The sequence below is a fragment of the Lissotriton vulgaris genome, unplaced genomic scaffold (genome assembly GCF_964263255.1).
Source record: "Lissotriton vulgaris unplaced genomic scaffold, aLisVul1.2 SCAFFOLD_2517, whole genome shotgun sequence".
Classification (NCBI taxonomy): domain Eukaryota; kingdom Metazoa; phylum Chordata; class Amphibia; order Caudata; family Salamandridae; genus Lissotriton; species Lissotriton vulgaris.
This window is the reverse complement of record NW_028249209.1, coordinates 240,288-259,260: the sequence shown is the minus strand read 5'-3', so window position 1 is coordinate 259,260 and position 18,973 is coordinate 240,288. Positions and strand designations below refer to the sequence as shown.

The following is an 18,973-nucleotide window of genomic DNA, read 5'->3' as shown; positions in this document are numbered from 1 at the left end:
ATAGCCATGCATTCTCCCTTTTTGCCAGCAGGAAGCCGAAGCTAACCAGCAATTTTTTTGTAAGAGGAGACGTCTGAATTCTGCCATATCCCTAGCAATCCTAGGGTTGCCTCTGTCAGTGGGCGCACCTGCGGTGATTTACAGCCTCTCAGTAACTTCCTCCCAGAAATGGCGAATCTTGGGGAAAGCACATATGGTATGTATGAACGTACCCCCCTCGATGCCGGTGTGCAGGCACGTGTTGCCACTGGCCCTCCCTATTTTGTGTAGTAATGACTTTGTATAATAGATTCTCTGTAGTATTTTCAGCTTAATCGGCTGAAAACTTGCCTGTATCACTACTGCATGCCAGTTCCCCAACGTCAGTTTGCCAACGGGACCTCAATTGGTAAAGCTTCTACTTTGTGTTAGTAAAGTGACATACATGAGGGAGATTGCTTTCATAGTCATGTGGCAGTTCAGCAACCTCCTCTCCAGCAGTGATTCCTCTTTAGTTTCCTCCCTAGGTGTGCTCTCAGTGCATGGCACAGTTGTAGCTTTTGTGTAGGTGCTCTCTCATACTCTGTCCTTGGATGTGTAAATGACACAATACCATTTGTGTCCCCCACATCTTCCAAGGTGGACAGGCTGATATGGCCTCATTTTGTTAAGCCTGGTAATGTTCTCATCTGGCCCAGTCTTGTGCCCAGCCACAGTGGGATCTTCGAAGTTGATCTCCTCTCTCGTTTCATTTCACTTGGTTATCTATGCCACGTAGTTGCCACTGTGGCATGGGGGACATTCGTTCAGTGTTCTCCACCTCAAAGTGCATGCAGACAGCCCCTCCTGCCCAGCCAGAAAATCCAGTAGGAAGGTCTTATAGTGGTACGTATCCTATTTGTTGACAACACTGATCTGTGCCAATTCAGCCAAGCGTTGTATTTACATATGTTAGCTAGTGCTATGCCCCAGTCATAGGTAGACCGCTAAATTGTTTGGAGTGCTATTTGTGGTGGGCTGTCAAGCCTGAACAGTGATCACAGGAGCCTATTTATTGCGAGTGTTGGGCAAGGCACATGTGCTATTCTGCAGTATAAAGGTAAATTCAACAGTGGTAATGCCCTCCAGTGTTTCACATCTTTGTCTAACTTATTAACCAGTGGGATCAGGTTATCCTCATAGTGGGTATCATCTTTTTTTTAAATCCACAGACCCAGGTATTTAACCCCTTCGCTGCTCATGACGAGTTCAGCTCGTCATGAGGCACGGTTGAGCTGTGCTTATGACGAGCTGAGCTCGTCATGAACAATGGGGCTCTATATTCATCAGCACAGGAGGGGAAAAGCCATAGCAGCCAAGGTGTTAAAGTGCTGGGTGCAGGGGTGGGGAATTCCTATCTCCCGACGCCCGAGACATCAAGATTTCTAAGGAGGGCAAGAGGTTTTAATTTGTATTTTGTCCAAAGGACAAGTAGACAGTCTTATCTGTAATCCGATACAATGCTGTTCAACCCTGTTGGTCACAGCCAGGTTAATAAGTAGCTCTGAGCAGTTTAATGGCAGTGTAAGGGTTAATGCAAAAGCTGGGGCCTGCACTTTATTTTCCCCAGAACAGAAGAACAACATGATAAAGCAGAACTCAAAGTTGCAGCCAGCTCCAAAGGCTTGTGTGGCTCCCTGGCCCGCCCCTGTTCCTTTTATTTTCTTTCAGCATGAGACAAACATTGTGCTTCTGCAGCTCCAGAACACTCACAGCACTGGCATGTAAGAGGCTGCTTTATCTGCCTCTTGGCCCCTTGCTCTGACCTGAACTGTATGACCCCTGCCTTTTAATCTCGGCTTCACTCTTGGGCCTCATACAGCGCCAAGATCCCTGTTCATCTTCAACTCACTTTGCTTTCCCTTCCCATGCTTGTGCACCCCCTTCTTTGCAATTTGCCTTTCCTGTACACCTCCTATTTTGCTTTTCCTGCACACCTTATGTTTCACCCGGTGCCTAAACCTGCTAATCCCACCCCACCACCCTCCACTGCCCTCTCTGACAGCCCTTACCCGCTCCCCATGGCCTCTCATATCTTACGTCATCCAGGGCTTACATTAAAGCTCATACATTTCTCCATGAGGCTTTCATGCAGGCCTAAGGCCACCCCCATTTCTATCCTTGCACTAGGCCCTCCTCTCACTTTGTGCATGCACCAGGGGCATTTTGAACACACTGCCGTAGTAACTACAGCAGCTGTGGAGTTCTTCATGGGCCTCTTCAGTCTGCAGGTCAGCACACAAAAGCCCATAATGGATTTAAAAGGGGTGGGTGACGGGGTGCGAGAGTGATAGGGTGGATGAATAGATGCATGGATGAATGAGTGAAAGGGTGGATGGATAGATGCATGGATGAATCAGTGAGAGGGTGGATGTATAGATGCATGGATGAATAAGTGAAAGAGTGGATGATAGATGCATAAATTAATGAGTGAAAGGGTGGATGGATAGATGCATGGATGAATAAGTGAAAGAGTGGATGATAGATGCATAAATTAATGAGTGAAAGGGTGGATGGATAGATGCATGGATGAATGAGTGAAAGGCTGGAAGGATAGGTGCATGGATGAATGGGTGGAGTGAAAGGGTGGATGAATAGATGCATGGATGAAGGAGTGAAATGATGGATGTAAGGATGGATGCGTGAAAGAATTGATGGATAAGTGCAAGGGTGAATGAAGGGATTGATGGGGTGAAAGTGGATGGCTGAATGAAAGGGTGGATTAATGGGTGAGAGAGAGTAGATGAATGGATGGATGGCTGGGTGGATGAATTAGTGGGTGGGTCGGTGGCTGGCTGGGTGGAAGGGTTGATGGATGGATGGGTGGATAGTTGAGTGTAAAGGAGGATGGAGGGATTAATGAAAGGGTGGATGGATATATGAGCGAAACAGAAGATGGATGAGGCGAAAGGGTGGATGGATGAGAGAAAACAAATGGAGGAAGTGGAAGGATATAAGAGTGAAAAGGAGGATGGATGGATGAGTGAAAGGATGGATGGAGGGATGAGTGAATGGGTGGATTAATATGAGCGAAAAGGAGGATGTGTGGGGTGAAAGGATGGATGAGCAAAAGGATGGATGAGTGAAAGGAAGGCAGGATGGATGAGTTTGATCGATAGGTTTGGTAATGGAAGGATAGGTTTGAACAGTGGCTTCGTGAACGCCCCTCTTTAGCAGCTACTGTAGAGATGGAGCTCTTGATGGGCCTCTTCTGTCTGCAGCTCGATAGACAAAGGCTCATAATTAATGTGAAAGGGTGGGTGTGAGTGAAAGGATGGATGGGTAGATGTGCGGGTGAAAAGATGAGTAAGTGCAAGTGTGGCTGGCTAAATGGATGGATGAATGAGTGACAGGGATGGTTGAGTGACGGGGATGGTGGATGGACAAAGGATGTTATAATGAAGGAAAAGGTGGATGGATGGATGGGTTACAGGGTGTATGGATTAGGGAGTGAAAGGATGGATAAGTGTAAAGGATAAATTGATGGATGAGTGGAAGGATGGATTGATGGATTAGTGGAAGGGTGGATGGATGAGTGAAAGGATGAATGGAAAAGTGAAAGGGATGTTGAGTGGATGGATGAGCGAAAGGATGGACGGATGGCTGAAATGGTTAGGTTGGAGATGGATGGGTAGGTTTAGATATGGATGACCGGATGGACTGAATGACCGGATGGACTGACGAATCAACAGATGGACGAAAATATTGGTGAAAGGAATGAATGGATGACAATGTAAAGGTGAAATGCTAGATATCAGTGGGTGAAAGGATGAATGGATAGATGCTTATATGGAAGAGGCAAAGCAATTCTAGAGAGGATTCCAATGATTTTATTCGCTTGCTTGGTGGCATAAGACCTTTGGCTCAAAGTGGGGAATATTTTAATTTTCTGGTTACTCACTTGGCCTGCTCTATGCTCCTTTCTCTTCCTGGGGATTATCAGGTAGGCGTGGTGCTGTTTGCCAGCGCGTTCTTACTAGACAGCCAGTATTTGTGCTCATAAAGGCCACATTGCCATAGAAATTCCTAGCACTGAACAAAACTACTTTGTAAAAGAGAAAAATGTTGGCACACAGAATGAAGCCAGCAGATAGATAGGAAGAGAAAGTATTTTAATAAAAACAAAAGGTCTTGGTTAACTCAGATTGAATTAGGGGCTCAAATGTTAAAGAAAGTAACAAAAGTGCACCCATGATATATGTCCTTATATTAATGCAGATTTACGTTTTTCAAGAATTCACATTAATTTCCGTAAGTAGGCCAGGAAACCGTTATCCTAGAAAATATTTGTGAATTGCATTTTAGCATGAGCAAACATGAATGTGCCCCAGTGGTAATCTATTGAGTGTTCACAAGTTCACTTTTTTCTCCAACCCCATTTTTCCCAGCCCTGGAAGAAACTTTACTTCTGCTGTTGTCAGTGGTAAATTTCCAACCTTTCTCAGTATGGGAAAAGATTAGAGAAGAGCTGGTGAAAAACCCCAAAAGTCAAATCCTTCTATAGTATTAGCCTGACGTTAACCAGAGAGGCTATTATCAGAGCTCTTCTATAATGAGATTCCTGCCATTATTTTACGGCACACTACGTGGCACCAAAGGGACAAGTGGATTTTGTTACAGGACAAGTAGATTTATGAAGCTACTTGTCCCATGGACAAGGACATATTTTATTAAATTCCACACCCCTGGCTGGGTGGCAACATTTAATGTTATGGGAGGGCCCTCAGCTTCCCAGCCGCCCATCTGCAATATTGGGGAATTCTCCCAGTTTATCCCAAGGCCGGAGAAGTTCCCATAAATATTGACTATCACACCTATCTGCAAAAAAGGATTTGTCCCTGTGGTATAGGTACAGTAGAATATCATCTGCATGGAGTGAAAGACGTTCCTCCCATGCGTGATCCCATCACCAGCCCTAGATTTGGGCGTCAATCCGAATCTATGCCAGAGCCTCTATCACTAGGACCAATACCACTGGTGAGAGGGGGCAGCCCTGCTTCATGTCCTTCTATTATGGCAAATTCCCGAGAGCGGACCCCTTTGACTTTGAGCTGTGCCTCAGGGGTAGTACAGAGCAACCTGGCCTATTTCAAGAAGTTGGGACCAAATCCCATCTTGTTCATAATGCCGAATAGGAAGGGCCATTCCACTGAATCGAACACCTTATTGGTGTTCAGTGAGGCTACCACCAACGGAGCCCTAACTCCCTCTGCTGTGGCAATGTTATTATAAAGACATTGAAGGTTAACTTTGGTCAATCTATAGGGCATAAATCCTATCCAAGATTACCCTTCTCAGTCAGTTTGCTATTACTTTAGAAAGTATTTTAATATCTGAATTAAACAGAGATATCAGCCTGTAGGAGGTCCACCTGTCTGCAGGTTTCCTGGCCCTGGGTGCAAGGACAATGATTACTGTGCACCTCTCTTTTTTGTGTAAATAACTCCACACCCCAGCAGTATGATGCAGTGTTTGGACACATGTTGATAATGACTGCCTTATGATTAGGAGTGGGGAATACTGGGCATATCATAACAAAGACTAGCACATGATGGGTTTTGGGGTTTTTGTATAGTGTGACGTAAAACAATTAAACTGTATTTCAATGCACAGTATAATGAATCTGCCAGTTGAGGGATCTTGTATACTAACCTTAAAACAGCATCTGCCACTTGATGCTCATTGCAGTACTGCTGTTCTTACTTTTGCTTTTCATGTTTCTGGCCCAACGTTATTGTGTCTGTAAATCCATGCCTGTTGCTGTCTGACTTGTTGCGATTTATCTCAGAGCATGTCTTGGAGGGTTGCATCTTGAACCTCACATATATTTGGTTTGTGGTTGGAGATGGTTATGTCAGTGCTGCTGGGTCTGCAGGTTACTATTCCATTGTAGTATGCTCTTGGGTCTTGTATGGTCCTCAGTGTTTGTGGTGTCATTGTGGTTAGCTGGTTCTTAGATTTATACCTTCTCTCACTAGATGCTGCTGTTTTATCAGTGCAGGGTCAAGACTGATTTGCATATGGCTCGGTCCAAACTGGAATGGCATGGTGAGCAAAAAAATGATGGCTTAAGTCCCAGATCTCTGTACTGGGGTGAATGTATGACATTGTTCTGCATTCTGTCCATCAGTTGTTATTTTTGCATTTGTCACCCTGAGTCGGACGGGTATGCCCAAACGTGGGTCCTGTGCTCTCCATGCCACTGGAGTCAAGCTATCCTAGCTGATGAGGGCTGAAAGCCCGAAACCGGTCCTAGGATGCTTGTTTCCAGTCCGGGGAGGACCTGGCCTGGCAGTTTGGTCTGGACTGTTCCCATTAGGTGATCAAAAAAATGATGGCATAAGGCCCAGATCTCTGTACTGGGGTGAATGTATGACATTGTTTTGCATTCTGACCATCAGTTGTTTTTTGCAGCTGTTTTATGAGTAGCATTACTTAGACTTTTCAGTTGAGTTGGAAGAAGTCGTAGTTGGCAATAGATTTTCTAGGTGATAGTTTTAGTTGCACTGTATGCACCGGTCAGAAGGTGCTTTGTTCCCATAAAGTACTAGACATTTCTGTAAGTATTCTGAGTTTTGTTTGATGATCTCTCAGCTCTCAATTTCTGGTTCACTGGCAGATTCTTTTTGTATTATGTTTTAATGATCTTTAAATACAAGCAGCACACATAGTATGAAGTGGGTGATCTATGTACCCGTCAAGTCATCAGTTATAGCCTAATAGATACTTACAAAATGTAATAGTTCTAAATCAGATACACTAATTGTTGGCAAGGGTACTCTATAGAACGACTGACAACTATATAATCAAGCTCTGTGGTGGTCAGGAAGGCAACATTTCCTATGCATACATCACCTTTGACAGCATTTTGTATCATCTTCCCAGGTGCTGATTAAGTTTAGTGTAATTTCCTGCGCAATCATTTATTTTCATTGCAACACTATTCTTTCCTAAGCTATGAACATGATGAAATAAAATGTATTAATTAATAGTCTTGCTGTACCATAGGACTTAAGTCACACAGGGGTGTGGAATTTAATAAAATATCTACTTGTCCATGGGGCAGGTTGCTTCATAAATCTACTTGTCCTGTAACAAAATCCACTTGTCCCTTTTGTGCCATGTAGTGCAAGGACAAATTATGGCAGCAATCACATTATATAAGAGCTCTGATATAGTCTCTCTGATTATGCCAGGGCTCATACCATAGTACTGTTTGAATACTTGCATTCCCCTTATGTTGCCACATTTTTGCAGATCTACATACTGGGGCTGAAGGTAGTGGTAAGCAATAGTTACAGGGTTAGAATGCCCTTTTGAGTCTGTGCAAACCTACTGACTTGTATGCTTTAAAGCTTTTCAACAGCTCTTCTCTTATCTTTTCCCATACTGAGAAATGTTGGAAATTTACTCCTGACAATGGCAGATGTAAACCTTCTTCCAGAGTTGCGGAAAAAAGTGGTTGGAGGGAACTTGCAAACACTCAGATTTTCGCATGAGCAAATCTACACATGCACATTTGCTTATGCTAAAATGCAGTTCAGAAATATTTTCTAGGAGCACTATTTCTTGTCCTACTTCTGTAAATTCTTGGGAATTAAGGAAAGCTGTATAGCTACACTTAATGCAAGGACATATACCATGGGTGCACTTTTGAGACTTTCTTTAATAATTGGGCACTTTTGAGACTTTCTTTAATAATTGATCCCCTAATTTGGTCTGGCATTGACCATTACCGTTTGTGTTTATTAAAATTCTACCGGCTGGCTTCACTGTGAGTGACATCATTCTGCTCTTTCACAAGGAGCATATCAGTAGTTCTGTTCAGTGCCAGTACTTACTGTGACAGTGTGTGCTTTTTGAGACCACATTTTTTTTGTTGCTTTTGCCAATGTGTGTTATAATGGTGAGGGCCCGGCAACTCCCACACCAATAAGGTTGTACAAAAACCATGCTAAAACAAGTCACACATTGACAAAATTAATTGAGTGGGGCAATATGCCTTCCGTCTAGTTTGCGTTCTGTAATCCTGGTGCAAGGTATTTTAGTGATATTTACTCTCTAAAGCAAATCTGGATTGAAAGGTTGGGCAAAGTGATGAAAAGTAGCACTATGCGCTACTTTGCTTCACGGGGTCATTCCATAGGTGAATAATGGGTGTTTTCCTGCAACCAACCATGAGTAGTGATGCACATACTTCTCTATTAGTAGTTTTAGAAAATGATTTAAACCAAAACGTCATGTTTCCTTGAGACAGGTGTGACGGAGGAGAAACATTTCAGTTTGTCCATACTTTTCAAACTTTGCATGTGTGCTGAGTTACACATCAGACATACAAAGTGGGTAAAATAGTAAAACATAGTTTTTAACCTATTCTTGATAGAATGCACATCCTCATGCACCATGGTGCACAAGTGTGTGTTGGGGAATGGCAGCCTCAAAGGCACCAGAGCTGGGTGGGAGGGAAAGCAGCGCCATATCATTGTAGAAATAACACCGTTTTTTTCACACTCCGCCTGACGGATGCAGTGCTGCATTTTTGGTGCTGCATTGCGTCAAAAGTTTGCACATTTCTCCCTTAGGTTTTAGTTTTCAGACTCTTCCAGATATATTCTTCAAGCCAATTGGAAAGGCGTTCCTCGACAGCACATTTATTAGTTAAAATATATGGTATCCCATCTTTATCCGTTGCATATTTATGCACATCTATGAGGTCAGCTTGCCATTGATGATTAAGGGGTATGCAACGTTTACAACGAAGTTTTTACAACGCACTACCATTACAACGCAGGCATTACCACGCATACCATTACAACGCATTGCACTGGGGGGCGCTCTAGGATAGGGAATAAGTTTAATTTTCTATCCAACACCTTCCCTAGTGTCCACGGGGACTGGAGTTGGAATAGAAAATTATACTTACCACTATCCAGCACCTCTAAGCGCTATGCAATGCAACGCTATTCGTTGTAAATACCGCGTTGTAAAGGTATGCGTGGTAAAAGTATGCGTTGTAACGTCATACATCCGATTAAGGACCCGATTTACAATTTGGCAGAGGGGTTTTTACTTCCTCAGGGCAACAGAGTAAATTACTGCTTCCCTACTATCCAAATTTAGAAATGACCACCAAGCCTCAGGTGATTTTAGGCATTGGCAACAACTGAAGTTACAGCAGGTCCTGGCAATGCTTTTTAAAGTTTGATGCATGGCTCCATCAAAATTACAGAGTCATCCGTCAAACTTAGGTTTTTATTTTTAAAGAAAATTCTTTATTGAAATTATAATTATTTTTTTAAATGTATAAAAATGCATAAAACAGTTTTCACTGCCCCTTACCACAAGGATTTTTCTGGTGTGATGGGCAGTGAAAACTGACCTGTATGCCTGGGAGGACATACAGGTCAACTGCCCACAGTCCTTACTCTATCAGGCCATCAGAGGGGTGTAACCTTGCCGGAGATGGAGTGGTCTCCACTGCGGTTACATCAATGGACCTCCTACATTTAAATCAGGCAGACCGACCATTATCTTGGCCATAAGCATATCCTTAGCCTCAAGATATAAATCAGTACCTTAGTCCTGTGAAGAGTGTAGAATTTATTTGAAAGCATTTGCATGCACTGTTACCTAATGTATGAGCATCTTCTCCTGAGAAACCTTTCCACTTCATGTTTTTTGTTGTTGTAAATTTGCTTTCTTTGTAAAATGCGTCGACCCCTCCACAACTACTAATCCACAAGGGGTTGTAATACACTCCTTGGAAAAGCTTCTGCATCCTTTCATTTCTTGAATACAAAAAATGCCCACTATCCTAAATCCTCAGTCTTTCCTAATTTTTTTTTTGTGGTATCAGGATATTAGGATGCTGTGATATTGTCTATTATGCATGGTTGCTTATGTTACTATTCAGATCCAGGTGAACTCCGGCACATACATGGCTGTTCATTTTGGAGCAGGATAAAAGCTGATTTCCATAAGAATGATTATTGTCTATAGTGGCACAGTGAGCTAAAAAGATAGACTGGATTGCTTTCTAGAGTAATAACCAGTGGCTGGAATTTATTCGTGTTCATTTTTTAACATTTCATCTGAGACATAGTGTATACTGTGCTGCTTATAGATTTTGATATTACAAGTTTTCTTGTATCCACAGATAGGAGATTCCTGAACACATAATACGATGAAGAGTAATGAAGAAAATATGACCATACTTGAAAGGTATCTAATACTCAAGAAAAACAAGAAATGATGCCAAGTAGTAATTAGAAAAAGAACAACTCAGTAGGAGACAGAGAATCACATACTCAAACAGACAAAGCCTGCAAGAACATCAAGTGCAATCCGGCTGCTTCAAGAGGCTGAAGACATCTATGCTGCTGGACTCAAAAGATTAAAATAAATTAAAATCACAAAAATTAAACTGGCAGAACAGATCCAGTATTAAAATATGCTAGATACCATCCTTTATCTTAGATAACTATTAGGTAGTTACAACAATGCTAGCCTCTCTTACATGAAAATATAAAGAATGTGATGTTAGTCCACCATAAACAGTTTGGCTGGCCCCTACAATCCGTTCATTATTCTAGAATATAAAGACTTGGTAATGAGTTTTTTTCTTTGTGTGTGTATTTTCTAAATATTCTCCTAAAAATATATTATTTAGATAAGCTGTGAGTTTGCAGTTCTACTTGAAAAGTACTTAACGCAGGTTGAAGACACAGCTCCTTATAGGAAGACTATGCATATGTTATCAGTCTTGCAAGAATTCCAGTAACTATTTAACATTATTATTAAGAACACACACCCTTCAAATACTACAAATATCAAGTGAATTTTAAAATATAGTTGGTGGTTCAGGAACCACAATGGTCAGTCAGCAAACACATGGCATAATATGATTTATGCCAAAATATAGCCAACACTTAGACTCTAACCCCAAAGTAAAACACATACAATGGAAGACAAGCTTTAGGTTCTGCTCAGTGCTAAAGTAGTGTTACCAACAATGCACATGGTGAAACCCATAAGGACACCGTTAATGTGGCACTAGTGTTCATCAGCAATTCACAACTAAGAGTTCATTAATAAAGAGAAGAAACAACATTAAGGTTCTGTGTTTGTGAGAAAATAGTTAATTATTCATCATTACTACACTGACACCAGTAACGATTCAACAGAAAATTCATTTTTATGTAATGAATGTAGGATGACTGTTAATGAGTCATCGACTCTGTGGAGCAAATATTGCACGCATAAACCAGAAAATACAGACACAAGTAGTGAAAATGGAAAGTGCTTTACTCACACAGCAAACCTAAAGATCCATCAGCAAACACTCACAAGGGAAAAACTATACACATGCAGTGAATGTGGTGAGGGGTTTACTTATGCATCGGATCTAACCATCCATCTGCGACGGCACACAGGAGAAAAGCCAGACACATGCCAAGAATGTGGAAAGAGCTTTAGTAAATCCTCAAATCTAAAGAGCCACTACCTAACACATACAGGAGAAAAACCACACACATGCAGTGAATGTGGAAAGAGCTTTAGTTCATCCTCAAATCTAAAGAGCCACTACCTAACACATACAGGAGAAAAACCACACACATGCAGTGAATGTGGAAAGAGCTTTGGTCGTTTATCAGATGTAAAGATCCACCAGCGTATGCATACAGGGGATAATCATTACACTTGCAGTGAATGTGGAAAGAGCTTTTCTAAAGCATCCATACTAACCATCCATCTGCGACAGCATACGGGAGAAAAACCATACACTTGCAGTGAATGTGGAAAGAGCTTTTGTAGCTCTACGCAGCTAAAACGCCACCACCTAACACACACAGGAGAAAAACCATTCCCATGCAGTGAATGTGGAAAGAGGTTTACTGAAGCATCACACTTAGCAATTCATGTGCGATGGCATACAGGAGAAAAACCATACACTTGCAGGGAATGTAGAAAGAGCTTTCGTACATCTGCAAATCTAAAGAGCCACCAGCTTGCACACACCGGGGAAAAACCATACACATGCAGTGAATGTGGAAAGAGTTTTACTGAAGCATCAACTTTAAGGAAACACCAGCGAATTCACACAGGGGAAAAACCTTACACTTGCAGTGAATGTGGAAAGAGCTTTACTGTAGCATCAAATGTAAGGAAACACCAGCTAATTCACACAGGGGAAAAACCATACACTTGCAGTGAATGTGGAAAGAGCTTTAGTAGCTCTGCACATCTAAAGAGCCACCAGCTAACACACACTGGGGAAAAACCATACACATGCAGTGAATGTGGGAAGAGCTTCACTCAAACATCAGCCCTAACCATCCATCTGCGAAGGCATACAGGAGAAAAACCATACACATGCAGTGAATGTGGAAAGAGCTTTATTATTGCATCGGCCCTAAACATCCATCTGCGACGGCATACAGGAGAGAAACCATTCACATGCAGCAAATGTGGAAAGAGCTTTACTGACGCATCAGCTTTAAAGATCCACAAGCGAATACACACAGGAGAAAAACCTTACACTTGCTGTGAATGTGGAAAGAGCTTTATTATCTCCTCACATCTAAAGAGCCACCAGTTAACACACACAAAGAAAAAACCATATACATGTAGTGAATGTGGAAAGAGCTTTACTGAAGCATCAGCTTTAAAGATCCACAAGCGAACACACACAGGAGAAAAACCATACAGATGCAAGGAATGTGGAAAAAGGTTTACTCAACTATCACATATAAGGAGACACCAGCGAATGCACACAGGAGAAAAACCATACACATGCAGTGAATGTGCAAAGAGCTTTACTACAGCATCAGAACTAACAATCCATTTGCGGCGGCATACAGGAGAAAAACCATACACATGCATTCAATGTGGAAAGAGCTTTCGTATATCTGCAACTCTAAAGAGCCACCAGCTAACACACACAATAGAAAAACCATACACATGAAGGGAATGTGAAATGAACTTTATGTGCTTATCAACTATAAAGGACCATCAACGCATGCACACAGGAAAAACCATACACATCGATGAAACTGGAAATTCTTTCACTTGGGGGTCAATCCTAACCATCCTTCTGCAAAGGCTAGTAGCAGAGAAACCATGCACTTGCAGTGAATGTAGAACGAATTTTGTAAATCCATGCATCCAAAGAGCCACCATCTAACACGCAGGGGAAATAAACATACAAATGCAGAGAAAGTGGAAAGAGATTTACACAAGCCGCAGACCTAACAATCCATCTGTGATGGCTTACAGAAGAAAAAGCATAGAAATACAGTGAATGTTGAAAGAGCTTTAGTAAATCCGTACATCTTAAAGAGTCAGTAGCTAACATAGAAATGGAAAAACACACATGCAGTGGAGGTGGAAAGAGCTTTACTCAAGCATAAGTCCTAACCATCTATCTGTGAAGGCATTCAGAAGAAAACCCATTCAAATGCAATCAAATGCATTTAAGGTGGAATGGGCTTTGCTAGCTCAACATACTTAAAATGACACCAGCAATCACACATAGGAAAAACAACATAAAATATGTACGATTTTTCAGTTAGTCATAACATATAAGACACCTTCTGCAAACCACAGATATAGTTAATGAGGGAAGAACTTGCATGATTTATTATGCCTAGTGGTCAATTAGTGAACACACAAAGTGTAAATAACATTCTGTTGTAATGGGTGCGGAAAAAGCTTCCATGTTTTTTCCATCTATATATGCATCGACAAGTTTACACACAGAAATCTCATACAGGAGCATTGTATAGGGTGTGTTTCAGTCTTTCATTAAATTATAAGTCGCTGTCACCAACACATCTTAGAAAATAAGGTTTATGAAGAAACTGTGTCTAGACCTTTCCGATGTCAGGTGAGGTTCAATATTGCGCTTTCTAGGTTTGGAAAAACTCAATATGTTGAAACTACCCTCCCACCGTGGAAGTTGTCTTTTTCACACTGTAAGGCGAGGTAGCTCTTTGATCCTGTTACACAATGTATTGGTAACCTTTGACATTGGTGACCATGGGGTACATTTTTCTATTTCATTCGTGTACATGGGATGGTGAAGGCCTTAATGAATTATGTAACATTAAGTTCCAAGTATATTTCAATGTATAACCTTTGTTGTTTTTGTAGGATAATAATAGGTAACCATGTAGTATGGTCCTACATTTCCATCATGGTGTTCTGATAATATAATAAACCACAAGACTAAAGGCGATGTGGTTTGTAAATATCACCAGATCCCTCAGATGGCAATGTAGGGTCATATCATAAACATTAGCCAGTTTGTATTTTTCATTTTACATGATTATTTTGTGGCAGTTAGGTTGAAATGTATTGTTTTTCAAATGGGAATGTTTACTAAAAACTGTAAGTGAAGTCTGATTAAGGGTGAGATTGTTAATGCTGTTCTCCTGATTCATTAATTAAAATAAGAACGGCCAAGTATGAGTTTTCATGATTGGAATATTAAGTCTACAAAATGCAATAGTAAAGCTCTGCAGGCTGGTTTGAGGCTGTCCACTTGTTAATGAACCACATATTTCATAGTGGCCCATGAAATGCCTCCAAAACCCCATGGGGTCAGTATAAGATCATATTACAGGATAACCTGCTATGTGTTTGTCTTCTATTAAAGTATGATGTGATTTCATTGCTCGGATCTGGGAATTCTGTATGATTGTAAAAAGAAGAGTACAATGTGTTGAGGATAGGATACACCAATCTTTTTATGTATATTGTTTTACTTTTTTTAGGAATTATGATGTGTAGGGTGATCGGATGTCACCATTTGGCAAAAACCTTTCAAGTCTTAGACTTTCTTTTAACAATCCTTTTAAAAAGGTCTGGCAGTTTCTTTTGGAAAAGAGCCAAGATTATAATACTTACAATGCACAAATAAATGAAATCCAGACCTTTCAAGCAGCTTCCACATAACGTGGACTCATCTGGCCATCCTCATGGTGTCCCACTACTTGTATATAATTGACAAAAATAATTCTGAATGCATTTTTTAACTTAAAAAATATTTAAGTTCATTCACGGTTAGTAATCTTGTCATATCTGTAAACAACAATATACATTATAAGATTTTTCTCTTGTTCACAGATTACACTTTAGAATAGATATTGTCTTCTTTGAGCATTATTGTGCAATTTTTTTAAAGGATTTTATGTTAATACATTTTGTCTTATTAAACAGCAATTTTAACTTTCATAGCACTCTGACTGTAGTGAACACTCGAGCACAAGAATGCTCATGGGGACATAAATGCATTTGTTTTGTTTATAATAAACTGCAGAAGAAGCAACGTGTGCTTCCTAGGTTCGACAGATTAGACTGTAACAAATCCACATGGGAATGCAGAAGTAAATGAAACGTCTTTTTAGAAAACCAGAATATGCTATTGAGAGAGCATAAAAAGCACCAAATTGGCGTACAAAGCGCCAATGCGCTCACCTCCCATAGATACACTAGCAGCCGGCAGTGGCTCTCTCTCTTACACTCAAAAAATTGCAACCCTGCACCATGAACGACTGGTGCGCAATGACCATAATATAAGTAACGTAATGGCTCCCTCCTTGTTGTATTTTGGAAGGGGAAAACATGGCGGCCGGATTGTTGCGGGCTGCGAGTGTCTCCCGAGTCGGGTGGTGTTTGCAGGGGTTTTCTTTACCGAGTGGAGTCTGGCGAATAGGTGCAAGTAGTCTGAGGATGCAGTGATTTCGTATTTGCTGCGATTTTGTTTGTGAAGACTAGAGCGGGCAAGTTAAACAGTAAGATTTACCGGTCTCACTATGCGTGGGGTGGGGTCGGTTTACGGAGCTGTACGGAGTCTGGAGATGTGGGAGGAGGAATCAGAGGAGGAGCCCGCAAGCCAAGCGGATCTCAGCTGAGACAGAGGGCACTCTAGGTTGGCAAAGGGCGTCGAGCGGCAGCCAGGATTGTTTTTCGAGGGGGAGGATGGGGGAGAGGTCGGAGGTGCGGCTTTCCTCTACAGAGGTACAGGTACACTTTTCTCGCATACATGTAAAGCCCCAGCTATGGTCCCTTGAGACTTTACCCTCTAGGGCAAACAGTAAAGATAGTGAAGGTCCCAAGGCTGTGGTGCAAGAGGGGGAATGCTGTACTGTTCCTATGTAGGATCAAGGGAGGTTTAGCTGGCATGACCAAAGGTGTACACGTGGCACCTTGGGGCATCCATTGTGTTGGATGTATTTGCCTCACACACCCCGAGGGGTGTCATGCTTCATCATCGGCGTTTGCTCCTCGTCGGGGAGGCGGTGCAATCCCCGACGGGCTCACCTCAAGAGGGGCTCTTTGGCGGAGATCTTTTATCCAACAGCCTTATGGTGAAGTGGGGGTGTGTGGGCAAGAAGATGTAAAGTGATAAGCTGAGAGCTAAAATATAACTAAGGGTACCGGAATTCACTTTATTCTGGGGGTCCCCTAGTTATAATTAAAAGGTGGAACTAGCTTACTAGGTGTCAACACAATTAAGTTGAGTGACGCTGGTAAAGGCTAGAGGTCATAAGTGGTCGACATGTTTCTCGCAGTGGGGTAGATTACCCGCGATTCTTCAGGACCATATAACAAGTGAAATGTGTGTCAAAAAAGAGAGAGGGAACATGCTTGTGTCATGTATGTAAAGTGTGTTACCTCTGTGGAGTATCCTATGCCATTAGGTTGGGGACTACTATCTACTCGAGCTCGGCGGGGACGGGTAGGTCAATTGACTTGGATACAGGCAGGATGAGCCTCATCTAAAGGCCCTCCCTGATATCTTTTCCCGCCGACCCTCATGTGGCTAGTAGTCCCCAACCTAATGGCATAGGATACTCCACAGAGGTAACACACTTTACATACATGACACAAGCATGTTCCCTCTCTCTTTTTTGACACACATTTCACTTGTTATATGGTCCTGAAGAATCGCGGGTAATCTACCCCACTGCGAGAAACATGTCGACCACTTATGACCTCTAGCCTTTACCAGCGTCACTCAACTTAATTGTGTTGACACCTAGTAAGCTAGTTCCACCTTTTAATTATAACTAGGGGACCCCCAGAATAAAGTGAATTCCGGTACCCTTAGTTATATTTTAGCTCTCAGCTTATCACTTTACATCTTCTTGCCCACACACCCCCACTTCACCATAAGGCTGTTGGATAAAAGATCTCCGCCAAAGAGCCCCTCTTGAGGTGAGCCCGTCGGGGATTGCACCGCCTCCCCGACGAGGAGCAAACGCCGATGATGAAGCATGACACCCCTCGGGGTGTGTGAGGCAAATACATCCAACACAATGGATGCCCCAAGGTGCCACGTGTACACCTTTGGTCATGCCAGCTAAACCTCCCTTGATCCTACATAGGAACAGTACAGCATTCCCCCTCTTGCATTCCTTGTACCAGATACGGACACAAGCTGATACTGGACCTTCCACCACCCTGAGTGGTAATTGGTGTCCGTTGATCAAACGATCAGCCCTTCTCCCTGTTTTTTGATAAATACCCAAGGCTGTGGTCGCATGTAAACAGTTGTGTTTGGAAAATTTGTGGCGGTTAGCAACCGTGGAGTTGGAGCAGGGGAATGGTCAGGTGCAAGGGGCATCTCTAGGTATGCGCTAAGAAGTGCAGGGAAAGTGGCGCAGAATTTCATATTAAATCAGGGCAGCTCTTCTGATTCAAATAACAAGGAGGTATAGGGAGGTGAAGCGCAGAGGAAGGAAAAGCGCAAAAAACAAATTTCATAACAAACTAGCAAGGGGCAACTCGTCAGAGCGCAAGATTAAGGTGACACTCCCGCAGATCATACTTTAAGGTGTTACCAAAGACTATGGTGTTGAAGGGGCAATCTCCGACAAAGTTATTAAGGCCAGTGACACCCCCACTGGTAAACAAGTACATCAAAAGTGTGGGAATAATTTGGCTAGTGTTGGGGGTAGTTTGGGTGAGGTGTCTGATATAGATTTGGTTGATTGGTCCACACATTTGAGTCCTAACGGATTCCAGGTCCTGGCTCTAGACATGGGTGATGATGTATCACAGGTTCAGGTTCAGGATGAGGGTATTTTAAGGCTATCACGAACTGGCTCTGGCCTTGGCTCTGAAGCAACTGGCTCTGAAGTAACCGTAGTTGCAGTGGAAGTTGGAACTTTATCAACGATGGGGGTTGTATACTCTGAGAAGGAGAGGGAGGCAGAGCAGGAGAGCAGTGATTCTTCTATAATTACCATGCTTAGAAATCTTATTCTTGAGAGGCAGAAGAGATTTGAGATGCCAGAGTCTAACCAGGAAAGTATCAGTGCGGCCTGTGACTTGTTAGACAAGAAGATTGATGACTTGAGTAGCCGAACTATTGCATTAGAGGTTTAGCTTAGAGATCCTAGAGATGAGGTCTTGGTTAATTGGAATGAGCTAAAACTAATTAAGAATAAGGAGAGAGAGCACGAGGAAAGGGTAGAAAGATTGCAGAATATGCAAAGAAGGAACAATCTGAAAATTCTAAAACTTCCAGAGGGTAAAGGAGAGGACTTCAGGAAGTATGCAGTACATTTGTTAAGGAGTGAGTTGCAGTTGGAAGAGACAGAGGAGGAAATCTCTAGAGATATTCAGTGAGTACATAGTGACCCCTTCAGGTTGAACCCTAATCGTGCTAAACCCAGAATAATTCTGATAAATTTTAAGACCTTCACTTTGAAAGAGAAGATTCTAGCGAGTGCTCTTAAGAAGAAAACTTTGGAAGTAGACGGTGCTAAAGTTGAAGTAAGATCGGACTTATCGACTGTTACTGCTAATAGACAGTGGGCGCTTGGTAAAAGGATCGAGCCGCTGAGGAAATTCGGGGCTTCGGTTCAACTGAAATTTCCAGCCCTTTTAAAGGTAATGTGGAATAATAAGATGCACTTCTTCCGTTTTGTAGAAGATGTAGATACAT

The 18,973-nt window shown here is 42.2% G+C and overlaps 1 protein-coding gene across 3 annotated transcripts in view; it reads left to right on the top strand.

Annotated features, from left to right (window-relative positions):
• The window catches only part of LOC147663662 (uncharacterized), a 106,944-nt gene extending 91,692 nt beyond the window's left edge, over positions 1 to 15,252 (top strand). For 2 of the 3 annotated variants that reach the window (XM_086950283.1, XM_086950284.1), the window contains one exon: positions 10,175 to 15,252. In XM_086950283.1, the coding sequence (XP_086806409.1) occupies positions 11,231 to 12,982 (1,752 nt within the window). In that variant the 5' untranslated portion in view covers positions 10,175 to 11,230 and the 3' untranslated portion in view covers positions 12,983 to 15,252. Of the gene's footprint in view, positions 1 to 31; positions 197 to 10,174 lie in introns of those variants that run through there. The other variant, XR_015305260.1, reaches the window with a different exon arrangement.
• The last annotated feature ends 3,721 nt before the right edge of the window (positions 15,253 to 18,973 follow it).